This window comes from Triturus cristatus, chromosome 12 (genome assembly GCF_964204655.1).
Source record: "Triturus cristatus chromosome 12, aTriCri1.1, whole genome shotgun sequence".
Lineage (NCBI taxonomy): Eukaryota > Metazoa > Chordata > Amphibia > Caudata > Salamandridae > Triturus > Triturus cristatus.
The window spans coordinates 833,159,936-833,180,795 of record NC_140595.1 but is presented as its reverse complement, the minus strand read 5'-3'; the positions used below and the strand labels follow the sequence as shown (position 1 = coordinate 833,180,795).

Sequence of the window (20,860 nt, the reverse complement as noted above, 5' to 3'; positions counted from 1 at the left end):
GTGGTGGAATTTGTATTGCCCAGACCTAGCTGCAGAGCACAGGAGCGCTGAACCAGCTGGCGTCAAAACCTGGCTCCGTGTCACTGGGACGCCATGTTTCTTGTTTATGGACTTGCCTGTTACACACTACCGCAAACTGGTATTTGGAGATAAATTAGTTACCTTGTCAATGAAGCCTACAACTCTCAGAACCCCCTGTTTTGTTACGTCAAAGCAGAGCCCTTAAAGCTCCATGTTCACCCTGAAGACTTCCTGTCTGTGGCACTGTATGAGCTGACAGGGTTGTAGTTTAGGGTCTATGAGGCCAATACCCCCAAGCTCCCCCCGCCCCCAGCCGAGTTATACGAGATGTGGAAATATTTATGCAACAAGTGATGAAATAAAAAGAACCGCATATTGCAAGGGGGCACTGAAATCCAGACTGCTGGTAGTGCACAGTGCTGGAGGGCAGAGGGGGCAAAAAGAAGTGGCACCCGCCTAGTAAGCCCTGGCAGCTTGGCCAGAGGTGTGGTGCAGCAGGGCGCCAGAGGTGCCAAGGAAGACTGCCACGATGCTTGCTGGTGATGTGGCCAGGACGTGACCTCAGCAGGGAAACATCTGGCTGGGCTCGCGAGAGCTGCACAGAGATGCACCGAGTTACACTCGCTGCCAGATCATATGATGAGATGTCTGTTTTGCAGAGTGATTCTGAAAAAACATAACCATGAATCAGAAAAGATGGCATTTGAGGTTTTAAGAAAAGCGATCAAACAGTGGCCACCCCAAATTTGGACAGTAGACTCTTGTCCAAGGTTCCACGGTGAGTTCAGAGCGTATAATTAAACGTCATGCAGACACAAGCAAGAGGGAGCCCATTACAGTTGGTGTGAGGGAGGTCAATGCAGCATTCACCACAACAGAGTTGAGAGGGAGCTCCCTGCAGCATTTACAATAACGGAGGCCGCACCGGCGAAAGGGAGCTCCCTGCAGCATTTGCAATCACGGAGGCCGCACCGGCGAAAGGGAGCTCCCTGCAGCATTTACAATTACGGAGGCCACAATTACGGAGGTCGCACAGGCGAAAGAGAGCTCCCTGCAGCATATACAATTACGGAGGCCGCACAGGCGAAATTAAGCTCCCTGCAGCATTTACAACAACGGAGGCCGCACAGGTGAAAGGGATCTCCCTGCAGCATTTGCAATCACGGAGGCCGCACCGGCGAAAGGGAGCTCCCTGCAGCATTTACAATTACGGAGGCCACAATTACGGAGGCCGCACAGGCGAAAGAGAGCTCCCTGCAGCATATACAATTACGGAGGCCGCACAGGCGAAATTAAGCTCCCTGCAGCATTTACAACAACGGAGGCCGCACAGGTGAAAGGGATCTCTCCCTGTAGCATTTGAATTCACGGAGGCCGTGCAGGCGAAATGGAACTCCGTGCAGCATTTACAATTATGGAGGCCACACAGACGAAAAGGAGCTCCCTGCAGCATTTAAAATCACAGGGGCCACATGGGCGAGAGGGAGCCCCATGCAGCATATACAATCACAAAGGCCACACAGACGAAAGGTAGCTAACTGCAGCATTTACAATACACTCGTGCAGGAGCGAGAGAGAGCTCCCTACAACATTTACAAGAACACAAGCACAGATGAAAGGGAGCTCCCTGCAGCATTTACAATAACAAAGGCCACGCAGACCAAAGGGAGCTCCCTGCAGCATTTACAGTGACACAGGCCACACAGACCAAAGGGAGCTCCCTGCAGCATTTACAATCACGAAGGCCACAGAGACGAAAGGGAGCTCCGTGCAGTTTTACAATTACGGTGTAAACAGTGTGAGCCAAACTGGTGTAAACCGAGGAAAGGCAGAGGAAAATGGCGACCGTGGAAACGCCGGAATAGTACGAGAAGCAAGGGAGCAGCGAGGGAAATCCGACTGCTGATGAGCAGGGGCAGAAGGTAGAAATGATGAAGAGCGGACTCTACCGGGGCGGCAGGCGGGTGAAAATTCTTAGCGCAAAAAACTGCAGAGCGGAAAGAGCGACGTATGTCCGAAAGAATTAGGGAGAGCAAAGGATGCCGACATTAAGGAAGCTAGATAGGGAAATAGAGGGAGTGAATGAAACACAGAAATAACACAGCAAAGCATATAAGATGCACGTGTAAGAAAAGGAGGACGTACAGAGAAAACTGAAAGAGCTGAAACTGCAGATGAGAAGGAGCGCAGAGACAGACAAAAGCTGAACATAGACTGAGGAGAAAGCAAAGAGTAAAACAAGAAAAACAAGACAAGCCCGGCGGAGCGTGGCGCGTGTGCTTGGCGGGGGCGGGGGAGCGCATTCCAGGCGGGGGAGCGGACCCTTTGAAGTACGATGCCAAACGGATTGCATGGCGGCACGATGCACGTGATTGTGCGCGTGCTCGCCATGCAATCCACTTTTGGGAGCACTTTTGGGAGCCCCTTACTAGAGTCTCGCTGAACGATCGCTTACGCGATAACCAGGCGAGACCTAAAAAGGGCACCCATGCCCCCCAGAACTCATATCTCGATGGATTGGGGAAGAGGACTGAAGGAGGAATGCCCTGCTTCACTGTGGAACTGGTAAAGAGAGTTTGCACCAGCTTTGACTGCTCCTGCTTAAACCTGGTGGCTAGCAAAGGAGACTGGACTGAGCCTGCTGTGTCCTGCTCATTGAGAAGTCGTCTCCGGAGCCCAGCCAAATCAAGAGAGTCCAAGGGTCAGTTGGCTGACCTCCTGTTAGCTGCTCAGGGCCGCAACAGCTGAAGAAGCCTGCTGGGGAAGTTGGTAGCCCAGATCTTCACATCGTCGCCACTTGCTGCCGTGCAGCACCAGAGACCAGGACCCCAGGCAGCTTTGCCGCACTGAAGATAAGTTATTGTTCAAGAAGGGATTCCACGTTGACCGCGATACTGGGCGACTGGTAGCCCAGTGGCAACTGGATTTCTGCCAGATCCAAGAGGACTTCAAGGGACGTTGAGCCCTGCAGCCAGGAACGCCTCACCAAGGTTGTGGACCGAGGACTAGCCGTAGGAAGGCCCTGTCATCCTTTTTGCACCTGCAGCATCCTTGAGCATCTTCAGCATTCTGTCTCTTCCATAGGAACCTATAGCAAAGGGATGAAAAAGCCTGGAGCTTACTGAACACTGCTTCTTCCTCCGAGCTGACACCTGAATGTCTTCCTGCCAGACTTGGTCGCATGAAGTAACACAAAGTAACTACATTGATATTTCCCAAAGTTTTTCTTGAAACCATTTCAAAGTGTCAAATACGTTGACTTTGCCAATGCTTCTTCGTGGTTGAGTTTTATGAATTGGTGTCTGATTTCTTGAGTGTCTCGTGTATTTCTTCTTCAGTTGTTTCGGTGCTGTTTAAATGCGTAACACTTGCTCCTTTGTGTAAGCCCTGCTGCTCAGAGACACAGCTACCCAGGGTTGAGCTAAAGGTTTCACAAATGAAACCTACTGGCCCGGAAGTGGTTGGGGAGTGTATTACACTGTGAGGTTGCCCAACCGCACCCTATCACACTTCATTTTCTCATAAAGTTATCATTCAAAATCACATTAAGAATATCCAAAGGATGTTTGACAAATGATCTGGTTTGACAAGGAGCCAATATTGGCCTCTCCACCATAATCGGCTACCATGCCTAAGCCCTCAAAACTGACAGCTGGTGGTGCCACGACAACTGTCTCTTGACAGCAAGTTTCTTGGACCAGAACCCTGGCAAATATTGCAAAGGGTGGAAATGTCTAAGGAACCAGTGCTCTTCAATACTGTAAAAACGCATCTACCCTGCATGCCTCAGAATCTGGTTTCCAATTGAAAAACATTGGGAGCTCAGTCTTCGCACCAAATCTATTCTGAATGAGCTCCACTCTTCTTGATTACTCAGGTTTATCTCTTGTAACTTCCAGTCAGTGGAATCATCAACATACTGGGGAAAGCAGTCCTCTGTTCCATTGTTTAAGCCTGGAATGTGCTCTGCCACTACTGTGATACCTTCTCTAAGGCAATACTCACACTTTCACCACCACCAGACCTTTTGATTGCCGTCCTCCCGTCCTGTATGCATACTGAAATGTGGAGATATTGTCCGTTTTCAGCATTACACATTTCATCTTATCCTCTGTGAAGCAACATACTGCAAATGACCCTGCCAACAGCCCCAAGCAATTAATTCACAATCTCCTCTACTTGCCAGCCCACTGGCTACCCACAGATAAGCGACCACATCTTGCTTCTTAGCCATTTATACTCTCATCTGATTCTTTCTCCGGTTGCTCCCCAAAATCTCCCCTTACATTCCATGCCTTCCCATTCCTCATCCACCAGCCAGTGTCATTACTCCCTTGCCTCCTGACTCAATATGGCCCTCTCCAAATACCTCATTCCATTCCTCAGCTGCCGTGTTTTCAGTCTCTGCAACACTTGATAATGAAGCGGTCCCAGAAAGGTAGCCTGAATGGTTGATAGCAGTCCTCTCTTGCCAATATTCTCAAAGACACCCTGTCCTGGTCTAATGCCCTGCTAATCTCTCTTCCTAACGTCTTCATTTTTTCGAGTGGCAATCTTAACTCTGCTCTCTTTTTGTGTGTATAATGAAACCCACAAACTGGATCTCCTGACTCTGAATCAGCTGGATTCCTCCTTGTTTACCACATGTCCCAGGCTTTCCAGAAAACCACGGCCATCCTCGCTTGTTCTACTAGCGTCTCCTGATTTATAAACTATGATCCAGATATATTAGTTGTACACCTCTTGCCTGCAACCAAGTAACTACAGGGTACATAGCCTTGGTGAAACACCAACAATCTGATGACAGGCTGATATATGAATCTCCAAAGTTTGTTTCCTGACCAGAGCTGCACAAAATCCTGACACTGTACTGAAATTGGAATCGGCAAGTGGGCATCTAAACTTGTCATCCAGTGGTTAGTCTGCAAAACATCCCATCCATTTTGAAATAGTGATATTGCACCCGGTTTTTTAACTCCCTGAGATTTATTTCAGAATGCATCCTCTTGTCCTCCTTTTTCACCATAAAAATATTGCTTACAAAACCTTTTAAACCATTTGTCACCTTTACAATTTCTCCTTTTGCGCACAATTTTTTAACTTCTTAGTCCACTGATAGTTCCCCCTCTGAATCTCTCTTGGAGGGTTTGTCTGAAATGTTTGGGCCACAAATCCTCTTAAGAAACCCTTGACCATCTCCAGACCTTAGGATTTGCAGTCCTCTTTCCATTTCCCATAAAGTTGGGTTGGGCTGCAGCCCAACCTTGGGGGGATACACAAAGGGCTTGGTCTTACATTCACCTGATGCCCCAGGCTGGTACCTCTCACCTCTGCCTTCTCTTTCTTGAGCCCTTTGTCTCTGTCTGGAAAAAGACTTTGGATACTGCATATTCATACTGGTTAGATCCAAAGAGGGCCTACTTCCACAAACCACTGGAAGTCTTGCCTGGCCTGTTTCCCGGCCCTGCCAGGTGAAGACTCCTCATTCATTTAGATAATTCACCCAGGATAATGGCGAGATTTGTATTACTTTAAAGAAGATTACTTCGATCAAGAACTAGAATTACAAATAAATAATATTTCTCTAACATCTTAGGCTCTTCATTAATTGTCAAACACAAGAACAGAATAGCAAGATCATCCCCACAGAGAGAGCAGCAATCTAAAAACAAAGAGCTGAGCAAATGATAAGCAACTTGACTCGTGTGCACCTGCTGCAGCTCTGAATCCCAGCAGGAATGATGTGTAAGAGTATGGATGAAATGCCACGGCCCTACACTGCTTGCATGTACTAGCAGCAGTGGCCTCTTCATACTGTGAAATGCCACGCCACTACACTGCAAGCATGTACGAGCAGCAGTGGCCTCTTCATACTGTGAAATGCCACGCCACTACACTGCAAGCATGTACTAGCAGCAGTGGCCTCTTCATACTGTGAAATGCCACGCCAATGCACTGCAAGCATGTACGAGCAGCAGTGGCCTCTTCATACTGTGAAATGCCACGCCACTACACTGCTAGCATGTACTAGCAGCAGTGGCCTCTTCATACTGTGAAATGCCACGTCACTACACTGCAAGCATGTACGAGCAGCAGTGGCCTCTTCATACTGTGAAATGCCACGCCACTACACTGAAAGCATGTACGAGCAGCAGTGGCCTCTTCATACTGTGAAATGCCACGCCACTACACTGCAAGCATGTACTAGCAGCAGTGGCCTCTTCATACTGTGAAATGCCACGCCACTACACTGCAAGCATGTACTAGCAGCAGTGGCCTCTTCATACTGTGAAATGCCACGCCACTGCACTGCAAGCATGTACGAGCAGCAGTGGCCTCTTCATACTGTGAAATGCCACGCCACTACACTGCAAGCATGTACTAGCAGCAGTGGCCTCTTCATACTGTGAAATGCCACGGCACTACACTCCAAGCATGTACTAGCAGCAGTGGCCTCTTCATACTGTGAAATGCCACGCCACTGCACTGCAAGCATGTACTAGCAGCAGTGGCCTCTTCATACTGTGAAATGCCACGCCACTACACTGCTTGCATGTACTAGCAGCAGTGGCCTCTTCATACTGTGAAATGCCATGCCACTACACTGCTTGCATGTACCAGCAGCAGTGGCCTCTTCATACTGTGAAATGCCACGCCACTGCACTGCAAGCATGTACTAGCAGCAGTGGCCTCTTCATACTGTGAAATGCCACGGCACTACACTGCAAGCATGTACTAGCAGCAGTGGCCTCTTCATACTGTGAAATGCCACGCCACTGCACTGCAAGCATGTACTACCAGCAGTGGCCTCTTCATACTGTGAAATGCCACGCCACTACACTGCTTGCATGTACTAGCAGCAGTGGCCTCTTCATACTGTGAAATGCCACGCCACTACACTGCTTGCATGTACTAGCAGCAGTGGCCTCTTCATACTGTGAAATGCCACGCCACTACACTGCAAGCATGTACTAGCAGCAGTGGCCTCTTCATACTGTGAAATGCCACGCCACTACACTGCTTGCATGTACTAGCAGCAGTGGCCTCTTCATACTGTGAAATGCCACGCCACTACACTGCAAGCATGTACTAGCAGCAGTGGCCTCTTCATGCTGTGAAATGTCACGCCACTACACTGCAAGCATGTACTAGCAGCAGTGGCCTCTTCATACTGTGAAATGCCACGCCACTACACTGCATGCATGTACTAGCAGCAGTGGCCTCTTCATACTGTGAAATGCCACGCCACTACACTGCAAGCATGTACTAGCAGCAGTGGCCTCTTCATACTGTGAAGAGTGAAAGCAACTTGACTCGTGTGCAGCTGCTGCAGCCTCTGAATCCCACCAGTAATGATGTGTACGAGTATGGATGAGATGCCGCGTCACTACACTGCAAGCATGTACTAGCAGCAGTGGCCTCTTCATACTGTGAAGAGGGAGTCTTGGGCTTACCCTTGAACATCTTATTCACTCACTGATCATGAAGCCAAATACACTAAAGCCATTGGGAAATAGATTGCCTGTTCGGATGGCACCATCATTCCATCAGAACAGGTTTCACCCTCAACATCCGTTTGAACAATTTTTATCTGAACATGGCACTTATTTAGTAGTAAGTTCAGAAATGAACTGAACTCCGAAGCACAGCTGAGTAATAGGTGCACCACAGACACGACTGGAGATTTACATTTTCCCATAAGATGCTGTAACTAGTAAAGTATTTTCAACATGCTGTAGATCACATGCGCTGCATACTACTGACAGCTACTGTTGGATGCTGGCATCGCATGTTTTCCATGCAAGTAAAGGTGTTTGAGCTGAATCGTGACACCACCCTTGAATCCCACAATGCACTAGGACATATACTCCACCTCAGATTTTTCTTTTCCACCATTGGTTGTGGACATACAGTGTAGAGCTCCGGGACCATCGTGCAACGACGTCAGACGGAAACCCTGGGGTAGATCATATGAGACTGACTTCCGGGTTGGAGGGATGTGGAGAAGACTGCCTTTAAATGTTCTCCTCAATGCAGTAGTAAATTGCTGTGGCTGGGCCAACATGGGGTCTGTAGCCTTTATCTCCCAAGGGACCACTAAGAATCAAACTGTTATACCTGTCAGGCAAAAAGACTGTCCAGCACCAAAGAATCAGGCGGTGGGCACTTAGTAGAATGCAGCTCTAGGGCTCTCCGAGCCATCTTCCATGTCCAGTGTCAAAGACTTGAAAGACATTCGTTCTGATGCTGAGAGAGGAGCTCTCTAGTACTCTGTGGACCCGAGGGGATGGGAGTCCAAGCTAACTCCCTCCTAATGACTGACTTTGGAGAGCAATCTTCTCCAGGGGCCCTAAAGAACCTCGCAGCTATAACAAAAATGACACCACTGGTTCACACATGCATCACACTTCAAGGATCTTCCCTCTGGGCTTTGCCCTTGATGGGATCCTGGCTCAAAAGCAAGAAACGACCCAAGAGAGCCATTCCTCAATCTCTAGACTGCCTCTGAAAGGCCTCAGCACTCACTGCACCAAAGCCTTCCTGGCCCTGAAAGCCCACCTCGATGCCAGGAAGGCTTCGAGAAGTCACACTTGAACCTCGATGCTGAGACACTCCTGTTTGACCTTGAGAGTCTACCCTGCCCTCCTAAGAACCAAGGGCGACTTCAAAGTCGAATTCAAGACCAACTTTGGAACCGAGCGACACAACAACTGAGAAAGAACACATGTGATACCTAGACCCAGAGCACATTCTATGGGCTTACTTCCAAGGGTTACCGAGCCCACTGGGAGGAGATGGGACAGCTTGTCAAACATTCGCTGGAGACATACAAAATGCAAAGGAAGGAAATCTCATTTGCACCGCCAACATGAGATCTGCACTAGTTGCAGCTTATTCCTCCCAGGGTGCAATAACTTACTGCAGTCTCCCCAGATGTTCTGCTTGGCTAGGAGTATCAGGATCCAGGTCACCGTTTCTGCAGCGCCTCTTGAATGCGCCCTTAGATTGGGCACCACGTTTTTGGACCACAGGTGGATTTATTGCTTGGAAAGATAAACAAGAACACTGTTACAGCTAAGGCCTTGTAAATGAAGTCTGCTGGACAAGGAGTTTGGAAACAATTGGCGTGAGCAGCAGCTGTCACCAGTCATCTCCTAACGGCCTGCTTACCGGCCTCCGCAAACTCGTCAGAAGGGTCGGTCACTCAAGCAGTGCTTCAGGAGAGGCTTCTAGGACAACAGCCGTGGCAAGGACAGGTGCCCAAGGTGAGGGCTCCCCTGCCTCCATACATTGACCTTCCACTCACTCCCCGAACACTTGACTCGTGTCAGGGGAAGATTGGGGCTATACCTCCAGGAGTATGGGAAAATAACATCAAACACGTGTGTAATATTCATTGTCACCCATGGCCACTACCTGGAGTTCTGTACCACACCATCCAACATTACACCACACCAGCACCACATCAACAAACATCACAACAAATACAAGCTCTGCTTCCAAATGGATCTGTAAAACAGGGAACACCACTCATTTTGTAAAATACTAGTAGTTAATAATCCTACAAGTACATCCATCGGTCCTGTAATGTGTCTTTAACATTATTTTAACAAGACTCTTGCACAATGCACAACCTTTCTTGGAAAATAGCCTTCCTCTTTGCCATCACTTCCCTATGTAGGGTAAGAGAAATACAAGCCCGAACGGTAGAAGAGCGCGTTTCAATTGCAGAAATATCAGGGCAACCTTAGATCACATGCTTGTTTTCTGCCTGAGGTTACCTTGCTGTTCCATGCCAACCACACTGTTGACTTGCCAAGCTTTTTCTGACAACCTTAATTGCAGAAAGGGTTTTACACTTTTTAGATGCTAAGAGCCCTAATGTACTGCAATGACTATAATGCATCCTTGGGAAAGTCAATGCACCTCTTGGTAGATTTGGCCAGCTCCACCTTGTAAAAATCATTTCTAAAGTGGGGTTCCCCAGCTGAATTGTCAAATGCATTCCAAATTTCCTATGCCACAGCAAACTGTTGTTTTCTTGGGCAATGTTCCACTTGCAGACATATGAAAAGCTGCACCATCTCCACGTTCACTAAACATGGTGTCGGCATTCATGCCCTAATACCTTGTTGTAAAGTCCTCCGCTCCAGTTCTGAAGCTACCACGTTCGAGAGAGGTGCACTGCTTGTGAGCTTTGTGCCATTACGCCCAGAGTAGGGACCGGGGCTGGCTGACACAGAGCAGTGGTGCTGGGATCTATTGCAAAGTTTCTGGAGCCAGGGAGATATTCAAAATGTAAAGAATCTGCAGGTAAATTATTGTCCTCCAGAAAGATTCTCACGAAAGGTAACTTTTTCTTCCTTCTGACTTCTTTTCTCTGCTGACTAGTAAACCCTTTCTACTTGCCAGTCTGTTGCTAGGAAATGTTTTCAACTCTGGTTAATTTGCAGTGGAGAGTTACCGAGAGCTATAACTGCTTGATCTCTTAATATTCTAGGAAACAGAAAAAATCATTGCTGAACTGAATGAAACCTGGGAAGAAAAGCTTCGCAAAACAGAAGCACTTCGAATGGAAAGGTAAGTGCGCTGAAGGAAGAAGTGTGCAGAGTGAAAGTGCGAGTCATTGACGCGTTAGAGCAGGTTCTGGTGAATACTGTCCCATGGGCTGAAAAGAAACAGAGCAGCACCGTCGGTTCGCTCTATCCTCATGAATCGTGTGTCCGCGTGCACCTGAATACATTATCATTTACACTTCATGTCTCCTAGTTACAGTTAACACAAAGCTTTGCGCTGCTAACGCTCTTCTCTAGTGAGTTCCCTTTAGCTACATTTTCCAAGTGCACTTTTAAGTGTTCGGCTTCCCTTCTGTGCAGCTGTGTTCATCCAGTTCTTTGGTGTTGCGCCTGCTGTGTTTTTTGGTGATATTCATTAACACAAGCTCATGACCTTTTCTTTCCAAGGTTATTTATTTGGCTTTTTTTAAATGATGCTTATTTGAGGCAACATTATCAGATTGTTTTTTTTCTTTCTCAGTGGGCTAATTTATTCGTCCCGGTGCTCTGTGCCCAGGTTACCTGCCCCCCTCTATTAGGGACAGTTGTGCATTATAGAGCACGTCATTCCATTCAGAAGCATACTTTCCTGGAGAGTAGATAAGCCAAAGATACAAAACAATGGACTGTGGACCAAGTGCAAACACTTGCGGCACCAATCACAACAAATCACCAACGAAATCAGAGTTTTGAAACATCTTGTGTGCAGACTTCCAAAAGGTGCTCCCTGTCCAAGAGCACCCCCTGTCCAAAGGGAAGATGAAACAAACACTAGATCAGAGCTGCACCACTATCGAACGAACATGTCCATGTCTATGTTATAGGTCGAAACGTGTTGGCTGTTGCTTGTTTCAAAAGAAAGAATAAAGAAGATGCATGTCATATTCTACGCTTCATTGAGCTATAATAATGTATATGGCCATGTCCGTTCTATACCGGGGCAGCTCTCATTTAGAGTAGATAAGCCAGCAGCGATGAAGATCCTTTCTGGTCTGTCTCCAACTGACACTGCACTGAATTCTGAGACGGTGTATTTTTTTGTTATGATGCCTCTGACTCTAGCCCAGTTTTCTGTAGGGCTAATGAAAGGACTTGCTTTTAATGTCATTTAATGAGAAACTGCTGTCAGTGTTTACAGTAAGTAGGCATCCGTTGAAACAATACTTTTTGAAACTCCTATTTCATAAAGCTCTGGGATCCAGTTCTTTACAAGTTAAATGAAAGTACCCACATGGAAAAACGAGTTTTGCAAGTATACAGGATTCCTTCCTCCACCGTGAAACACATTGTGGTGTTTTGGTATGGTAGATCATACTCTGTCCTTCCGGTAATGCACAGCATCACATGAGTATGTCCATCCAGAGAGTGATAGCAGAGTGTGATTCAAAACCCGAAGTTACTCCAAACAAAGGAACTTTCAAGAACGCAGTTGTGGGGATTTCTAGAGACGCAGGACTGGTTGAAAAGAAAGAGATTTCCACTCACATAGAAGTCTCCTTTTCTAAATCTGAAGTAAAGTGGCCTCTGCCTATGTGTAGGTCATTGTCTGATTATTCTGTTCCACATAACAGACATAGGGCTGTGAAATTCCAGCTGATCGAAAGACTGTGGCTAAGTTCCATTCTTTGGCAAGACACTTGTTATCTTTATTTGGCTAACCTTTAGGCAGCAACAGCAAGCTCTGAATGCAAGTCACACTGTTTGTAGCATGATGTGGGTTGCATCCTTTAGTGCTAGTCGAATGATTGACTCTGCTCAGCCCTAATGATGAAAATAAAACAATGACTTGATTCCTCTGTAAATCCCCTGATTTCCATGTGGTCAGATTCACCCTATTCCCGTACAGATCTTTTGTTTTACTGAATGAAATTTAATAGTTTATAGAGTTTGATTTTTAATGTCCCTAAGTCTTTAATCTTTCTTTCAGCATTTGTGCCTTTCTCCCAAAGACATTAATTTGCGACAGATACTCGTCCACTCTCTTGACTATTGTTTTACATATTCAAGCAGTGTAGCTGCAATCCTGGCTACCAGGCTGTCGGAGATGAGTTTTTGTTCAGAACTTCAGATTGCATCATTAGAAGGAACACACACTTGTTTGTTTCAGGCTGGTTTAATCACTGGTAGTATTGTGAAATAAAAAATATCACACCCACCTAATGCTGCTACTCTGTGCCATCTCTGGATGAAGCTATTCTTTCTTAGTCACTCTACGATAGTCAGACTGTTCCCTCACCACAGGTTTTAAGCACTGACGCTCAGGTGATTTCTGCAGGTCACGTCCTGTCCTCCACCAGTACTGTCAAGTGCTTGCTTGGCTCAAATGCTGTCATTGAAACAGGACAGGCCATTGACTTTAACCAAGAGCTGTTTCATAGTCAGCTGCATACTTAAAATCTTTCCATTCAACTTTCAGAGAAGCGCTCTTGGCTGAGATGGGTGTGGCTCTTCGTGAAGATGGGGGAACTGTGGGAGTGTTTTCTCCAAAGAAGGTAACTGGACTTCATTCTAACATGTTGATTTTTCAAATTGTTAAGAAATTCATATCATAGATGCTTCGTGGAGCAGTGATATCATCAGGTTGAGATGTTAGTCTCTTCTAAATGTTAAGAATGTTTTAGGATGCTGAGCACAGACTGAGATATATTTTAAGCCAGCAACCTTGATGAGTGTTTTGCTCTAAGTGAAAACATTGGGTCTTTCACCTTACTGTCTTTTTTGTAGCTCTGCTGAGAATGCAGTTCTGCTTATACCACTATAGTAATGGAAAGAACCACAGGTGCAGGATCAAGGCACAAGTGGGCAGTGAAGGACGAGGAAGCAGTGGCTAGAATGCAGGCATATTCAGTAACAGCCACTCTGTCAACCAAACTATCAGACTGTCTTTCTGCTTCTTTGTCCAGTTGTTAGACTCTATTGATCTTCTCCTCCTCTCCTGTTATCCCACCTGAAAAGAAATCTGCCAGCAAAGTGGGAAACAGTTATTGGAGAAACCAAACACAATTTTCAAGCATATAACGGAATATGTGATGCAGCCATAGAAGATAAATACCTAGGGGTGCCCTCTCATCTCAAGCGTTGGAGATTTCACAAATTAATATATTTGAATAATTCCTGTAAGTTCGAGGCATGTGGGCTGCTGAATTCATATCTGTGCATAGATCGCCGCCTAGTGTTGGGTCCGGATGTTTGCACGTTGTTGTCCTGGAAGAGTCTTCGAAGTATCCTGAGATAGGTGACTCCTCCCCTGGACCACAGTGCGCATGGGCATCCTCTCCATCCTCAGATTGGTTTTTTCCGCCATTGGGTTCGGATGTGCTTATCTTGACTCAAGTTAGGGAAAACTTTTTTCAGGCCAAAAGGCCTTTAGTTCGCGTCGGTACTGTTCCCGATCGGTATCGACAGTTACTTGTTAGTTAACTGACTTCAAAAACAAATTTTTCGCATCATATCCGACCATCGACCCCACATCGACGATGGAATCGAGGACACCATTCAAGCGGTGTCCTCTTTGCAATGCGAAATATCCCCATGTCGACGTCCACCCGGTGTGCAATAAATGCCTTTCACCGGATCACGACAAATCCACATGTATGGCCTGTGCCCGATTCCGATCCAAAAAGACTCTCCGGAATCGACGAGCAGCGAGACTTGATGCGCAGCAAGCGGCACCGGCCCCAACCAACATCTTCAGCGCCGAGGACGAAGATGTGGAAGGCGTGGAGAACCTACCCTCCAGCCCCGCTTCCGAACACGATTCCGGATCGGAAGACATCGAAGAACAACTCTTTCACAGGGATGAAGCCGACACCGAGGTAGGAGACTACGATGAGGCCTTAGGGGCCGAAGAAAGTAGCTCCGGTGACGAGCAAGGCCTACCCGTACAGACGGAGGATATCCCAGTACGTCAGTCTATGGCTCCGGTCGAGGGATCGCCTTCGGGCCTTACCCAAGACCTATCCCACAGTTCTTCGGCCCCGCCCTCTGGCCCGGCCTCGGACATTCAGCGACAGCCATTAGTACCCAAAACGACTGGTTTCCCTTCCTCGAAACCGAAACCAAAAGTCGTATCGGTTCCAAAGAAACCGAAACTGAAAGTGACACTGGTCGGATCGAAGCCCACTACACCTTCGACGCCAGCCAAACCCGTCGGCACCGACCGCACCAAACGGGACTTCGGTGCCGAACTCGCAGCAGCCGACGTCGGCGCCGACACACGGAAAAAGGCCATCGGTACCGCCAAACCGCCTCGGCCCCCGGCACCGAAATAATCGGCTCCGGCCACGAAGGTCAAAATGGCCGCTGCGTCGCACACCACTTCGAAAGCAGCACCGAAGGCACAATCATCGACGCCTTCGACAGCTACTACCTCTCCTCGACTCGATGACCTCGTGTCACCAAAGAAGTCCACGCCTGCCTCAACAGAACCGCTCGGCGCCAAAGAACCGTCGACGTCCCAGGTGCGACAAGTTGCAGAGTCCTTGCAACGCCTCAAAGAAAAGGCAGCCCTCCAGGACACGTCAGGCTCCGAGCCGAAAAAAGCTCAAAAAGCTTCTCCAGCACCACCCCATATCACTTTTGGCCTGCCGCCATCCACGGCGCCCAAACTGTTTGAAATAAGAACACGTGTCACCCAAACTAGGATCACACCTGCCGAACGCTCTCCTACGGAGACGTCACCGTCCCACATCATCGATGCCGACACCGGCAGAATTATGCTCCACAAGCGGAGAATATCTTCCGAACAAGCTTTGGACTCCTACCCAATCCCGCTAAAGAAAAAGCTGCCAGCGGATTCGGAACCAGTTCTTTACGAACGTCTCCATACCTCTTACCCAGATCCACAGCCCTTCTCTCCGACACCCTCCGAAACCGACGTTTTGGAGGACTATATGGGTGAAGACGTCCCCTACCCCAGTGAGATGGACCCTGAAGGCCAACAGGACCCTGACCAGGCTTGGGATGACCCTGTAGACACGGGTGCACCTATGGATACACAGGACACGCAGCTATATGGCGCAAAAACGTCTCCCACAGAGGACACTGCCGCATTCAACGCCCTCATTGAACGTGCTGCGGCCAATCATGGTGTGCAACTCCATTCTGACACAATCGAGGACGATTTTCTAATGGATACTTTCGCATCCTCAGAAAGGAATATCAAAACTCTACCCATGTTGAAAGGTGTCCTCAAACCAGCAAAGGACATTTTCAAAGAACCCACCAGGGCAAGAGTAATAAACCCCAGGATCGACAAGAAATATAGGTCGGCGCCTGGGGACCCTACGTACATTAGAGGCCAGTTGCCTCTGGACTCCATCGTAGTCGCTAATGCTCGCAAACTGGCGCACTCGCAGACAACTGGGGATGCTTCTCCCCCGGACAAAGAGTCCAAGGTGCTAGAGACCTCCGGCAAACGGGTTGCAGCCCAGGCAGCTAACATATGGCGTATTGCCAATACCCAGGCGCTCCTAGCTCGCTACGATCGCGCACACTATGACACATTAGAAACCCTACTCCAACATCTCCCTGACCAATACAAAGAGGGAGCAGAGATCCTCATCAGGGAGGGACAACTCCTCACAAACGCATCCATTAAGTGTGCACTGGATGCCGCAGATACAGCTGCCAGAGCAATAAACACCAGCGTCATGTTACGACGACACGCCTGGTTACGAATCTCCGGATTCAAACCTGAGGTTCAAAATAACATTCTCAATCAACCGGTCAACCCCGACTACTTATTCGGACCAGAGGTTGACACCACCCTAGAAAAAATAAAAAAGGACACAGACACTGCAAAGTCCATGGGGGCTCTCCAAACGCAGACCTTTCGGAGTGGCTCCTTTCGTCGCCCCGGAAATAGAGGAGCAGGTAGAGGACAGGGGTCACAGCAAACCTACAACAAGGGCAACCCACAAAGTACCTACGATAAAAACACCCGAGGTGGATATCGTGGCTCCAGCACAAAGGGCAGAGGACGCGGATACGGCAATACCAGGACCTCCCCCAAGAACAAACAGTGACGCCCTCTCCCTTCCTCCCGACCACATAACACCTGTCGGGGGAAGGCTACAACGGTTCCTGTCCACGTGGAACTCCATCACCACGGACAGGTGGGTCAAAGATATTATCAAACACGGTTACTGCCTAGAATTAACCTCCACTCCACCCACAATACCGCCAAAACACCGTCCTATGTCCTCAGAGCACTTAGCGCTATTACAGCAGGAAGTGCTAAGTATGCTGAAAAAATGCGCAATAGAGGTCGTACCCGTCCACGAGCAAGGTACGGGGGTGTACTCCCTGTACTTCTTAATACCAAAAAAGGACGGGTCACTCAGACCTATACTAGACCTAAGACCCCTCAACCGCTACATTCTCTCAGAGCATTTCCACATGCTCACCCTACAACAAGTCCTCCCACTGCTCAAACAGGGAGACTTCCTGGCCACGCTAGACCTCAAAGATGCGTATTTCCACATACCCATTCACCCCTCGCACAGAAAATATCTCAGGTTCACTATTCAAGGGCAGCACTACCAATTCAAGGTTCTTCCCTTCGGCGTGACAACAGCACCCAGGGTTTTCACAAAGTGCCTAGCTACTGTGGCTGCACATCTACGGAGGCAACACATTCACGTCTACCCTTACCTGGACGACTGGCTTGTTCAGGCAAAGTCAGCCCAGCAATGTGCCAGCCACATGTCCCGCACCATTCACCTTCTTCACAGTCTAGGGTTCTCACTAAATTACCCGAAATCACATCTCCAACCCGCACACGTACAACAGTACCTAGGTGCGACCATAGACACTCTGGCAGCCACAGCTCAGCCAAATTTAGTGAGGATCAACAGCATGCAAATGCTGATTTCCAAGTTCAAACCCCAACACTCCCTTCCCGCGCGAGTGTTCATGCAGTTGATAGGCATGATGGCCTCCTGCATTTTCATAGTCCCACACGCGAGACTACATATGCGCCCGCTTCAGGAGTGCTTAGCACGTCAATGGAATCAGGCTCACGGGCAACTAAAAGACCTAGTGTTGGTGACCGGTCGGGCATACAACTCTCTGCATTGGTGGAATCCACAAAACCTTTGCAAGGGCCGACCGTTCCAAGAGCCTGTTCCACAAATAATACTGACAGCGGACACGTCTCTCCAGGGATGGGGAGCTCATGTACTCAATTACACAGTGCAGGGACTATGGACAATACAACAAAAGAAGATGCACATCAACCTTCTAGAACTGATGGCAATCTTCCTAGCAATGAAAGCATTCAAAGTACACTTGTGCAACAAAGTCGTGTTGATCCGGACGGACAACATGACTGCCATGTACTACATACAGAAGCAGGGAGGAACACACTCTCCACAGTTGTCTCATCTGGCTCAGAGCATGTGGAAGTGGGCCATTCAGAGGAACATGTTCCTCATGGCGGAACACCTCCCCGGCAAGGACAACCAGATGGCGGATCTGCTCAGCAGACACAGCCACCAGATGCACGAGTGGGAGTTACACCCATCAGTACTCCAACCGTACTTCCAGCAGTGGGGTCATCCAGAGATAGACCTATTCGCCACAAGCGAAAACGCAAAATGCCAAAGCTTTGCCGCCAGGTTCCCACATCCGCAGTCGCAGGGCAATGCGATATGGATGAACTGGTCCGGCAGATTTGTGTACGCTTTTCCCCCAGCACCATTGATACCGCTGGTGGCACGCAAACTCAGACAACACTCACTAACACTCGTCCTGGTTGCTCCAACATGGGCACGCCAACCATGGTACACCACCTTTCTCGAACTTTCCGTGGTGCCGCATCAAAGGCTGCGGATCAAACCCGCGCATTTGACGCAGAACCATGGAGAGATTCAGCACCCAGATCCGCAACAGCTGAACCTGGCAATCTGGCTCCTGAAGTCCTAGAGTTTGGCTACCTAAACCTGCCACCTGACTGTATGGACATCATTAAGGAAGCTAGAAGACCCACTACCAGAGCTTGCTATGCAGCCAAATGGAAAAGGTTCGTCATTTATTGCAATAACAATGACATTAACCCGCTAGACGCATCCATCCAAAACATAATTTGTTACCTCTTACACCTATACCGATGCAATCTGGCATACACCTCCATACGTGTCCATTTGACCGCAATATCAGCCTATCTCCAGAACAGGCAGCACCTCTCTTTATTCAGAGTGCCTGCCATCAAAGCATTCTTGGAAGGACTCAAACGTGTAATTCCTCCAAGCCACCCACCAGCTCCAATGTGGAACCTCAACTTGGTCCTCACACGCCTGATGGGTCCACCCTTCGAACCTCTACACTCATGCGAGATTCAATTCCTCACCTGGAAAGTAGCTTTCCTAGTAGCGATCACTTCTTTGAGGAGAGTTAGTGAACTCCAGGCACTAACCGTTCAAGAGCCATTCATACAGGTTCACGCCAACAGGGTCGTACTACGTACCAACCCCAAATTCATGCCCAAGGTGATATCGCAGTTCCACATGAATCAAACTATTGAACTGCCTGTTTTCTTTCAAAACCCACAAACTGTCGCAGAAAGAGCACTCCATACACTGGATGTAAAGAGAGCCCTCATGTACTATATAGACAGGACTAAAGTCTTTAGGAAACCAAAACAACTTTTCGTCGCCTTTGCCCCACACCACAAAGGTAACGCCATCTCCAAAGCAGGTATAGCCAGATGGATCGTTAAATGTATTCAAATTTGCTATCAAAAAGCTAAACGCACATTAACGATTCCCCCACGAGCCCACTCAACACGGAAGTTAGGGGCCTCCATGGCTTTCCTGGGAAACATTCCTTTGCATGATATATGTAGAGCAGCCACCTGGTCCACTACACATACATTTACCAAACACTATTGTGTAGATGTGCAATCAAAACAGCAGGCAGCTGTAGGACAGACTGTTCTCAAAACCCTTTTTCAGACCGCTGCAGCTGGCACTGGTAGCCGCCGCTAATAGAGGGTACTGCTATATATTCTATGCACAGATATGAATTCAGCAGCCCACATGCCTCGAACTGAATATGCTACTTACCAGTATGCATCTGTTCTTGGCATGTAGGGCTGCTGACATTCATATCGCCCACCCTCCTCCCCGGCGCCTGTAGCAGCTGCAGCTCTCAGAATTACTGTAAGCATGGTCATCACTTTCTGTATCTACTCCATCACTGCCACAATGGCGAAAAACAATATGAGGATGGAGAGGATGCCCATGCGCACTGTGGTCCAGGGGAGGAGTCACCTAGCTCAGGATACTTCGAAGACACTTCCAGGACAACAACGTGCAAACATCCGGACCCAACACTAGGCGGCGATCTATGCACAGATATGAATGTCAGCAGCCCTACATGCCAAGAACAGATGCATACTGGAAAGTAGCATATTCATTCCTATCCAAGGGTCAGTCTGGCCAAGATGAATGTTATGATCTTTAATGCAAAGAAAAAGGATAGTACTGCCTTTGTGTAGTCAACCGCTCTAAGACGAGCACTGTCCCTTTGTTTTCCTATTTTCATATTGTTAGCCCCCTGTGGTTTACCTGGCTCTAGTCCTCTGACCAGACAAGGTCCTTGTGAACCCCACTCCTGAAGCGTTGAGGCACCCACCTTGTTCCCACTCGCTTTCTTTGCCTCTTGCACTCTCTCAACTTGTGCTTATTCAGCAGGCAAGCCACAGAGAAGTTGAACCTGCTAGAGAACTCTGCACTGGACCTCTTCCTCACTGCAACATTGCTGACCTCAGCACTGGACATCACCACGGCCATCCCGCTGGACATAAGATCATCAAACAAGACGGACAACACAGGCCCGCCATCATCTTCTAGGGCACCATCAGCTGCACTGCCTCTACGGACATTGAAACCACATGGAGCACTTCACCTTTAAAGTGCAGATCACTGCCTATTTCACCGTGAGCGGCACCCTGGTCTACCAAACCCCAGGACCATGCTCCAACTCCACCAACATCATAATGTACTTTGCGGCTCCATAAGTCATCAATTCCAGCGCCTTCATCCAACTAGGAGACTTCAACTTTCACTTACAGGACCTTACCAACCCCCAACTCAGTCGCGCTCCTAGAAAGCCACAGAAAGCTTGGTCTCACCCAGCATGTATCTGACCACACCCAGGCCACCAGACGCATACTGGCCCTTGTTTTTACCACATTCACCAACATCATGATCAACAATCCAACACCCATCACATGGACCGACCATGCCCTTGTCAGCTTCAGGTCCGGCCTTCCGCTTCTG

The 20,860-nt window shown here is 48.3% G+C and overlaps 1 protein-coding gene across 2 annotated transcripts in view; it reads left to right on the top strand.

Annotated features, from left to right (window-relative positions):
• The window catches only part of KIF1C (kinesin family member 1C), a 949,797-nt gene that overhangs the window by 646,262 nt on the left and 282,675 nt on the right, over window positions 1–20,860 (top strand). For both annotated transcript variants that reach the window (XM_085638138.1, XM_085638139.1), the window contains exons 14-15: window positions 10,523–10,602; window positions 12,994–13,069. In XM_085638138.1, coding sequence (XP_085494264.1) covers window positions 10,523–10,602; window positions 12,994–13,069 — 156 coding nt within the window. The remainder of the gene's footprint in view (window positions 1–10,522; window positions 10,603–12,993; window positions 13,070–20,860) is intronic.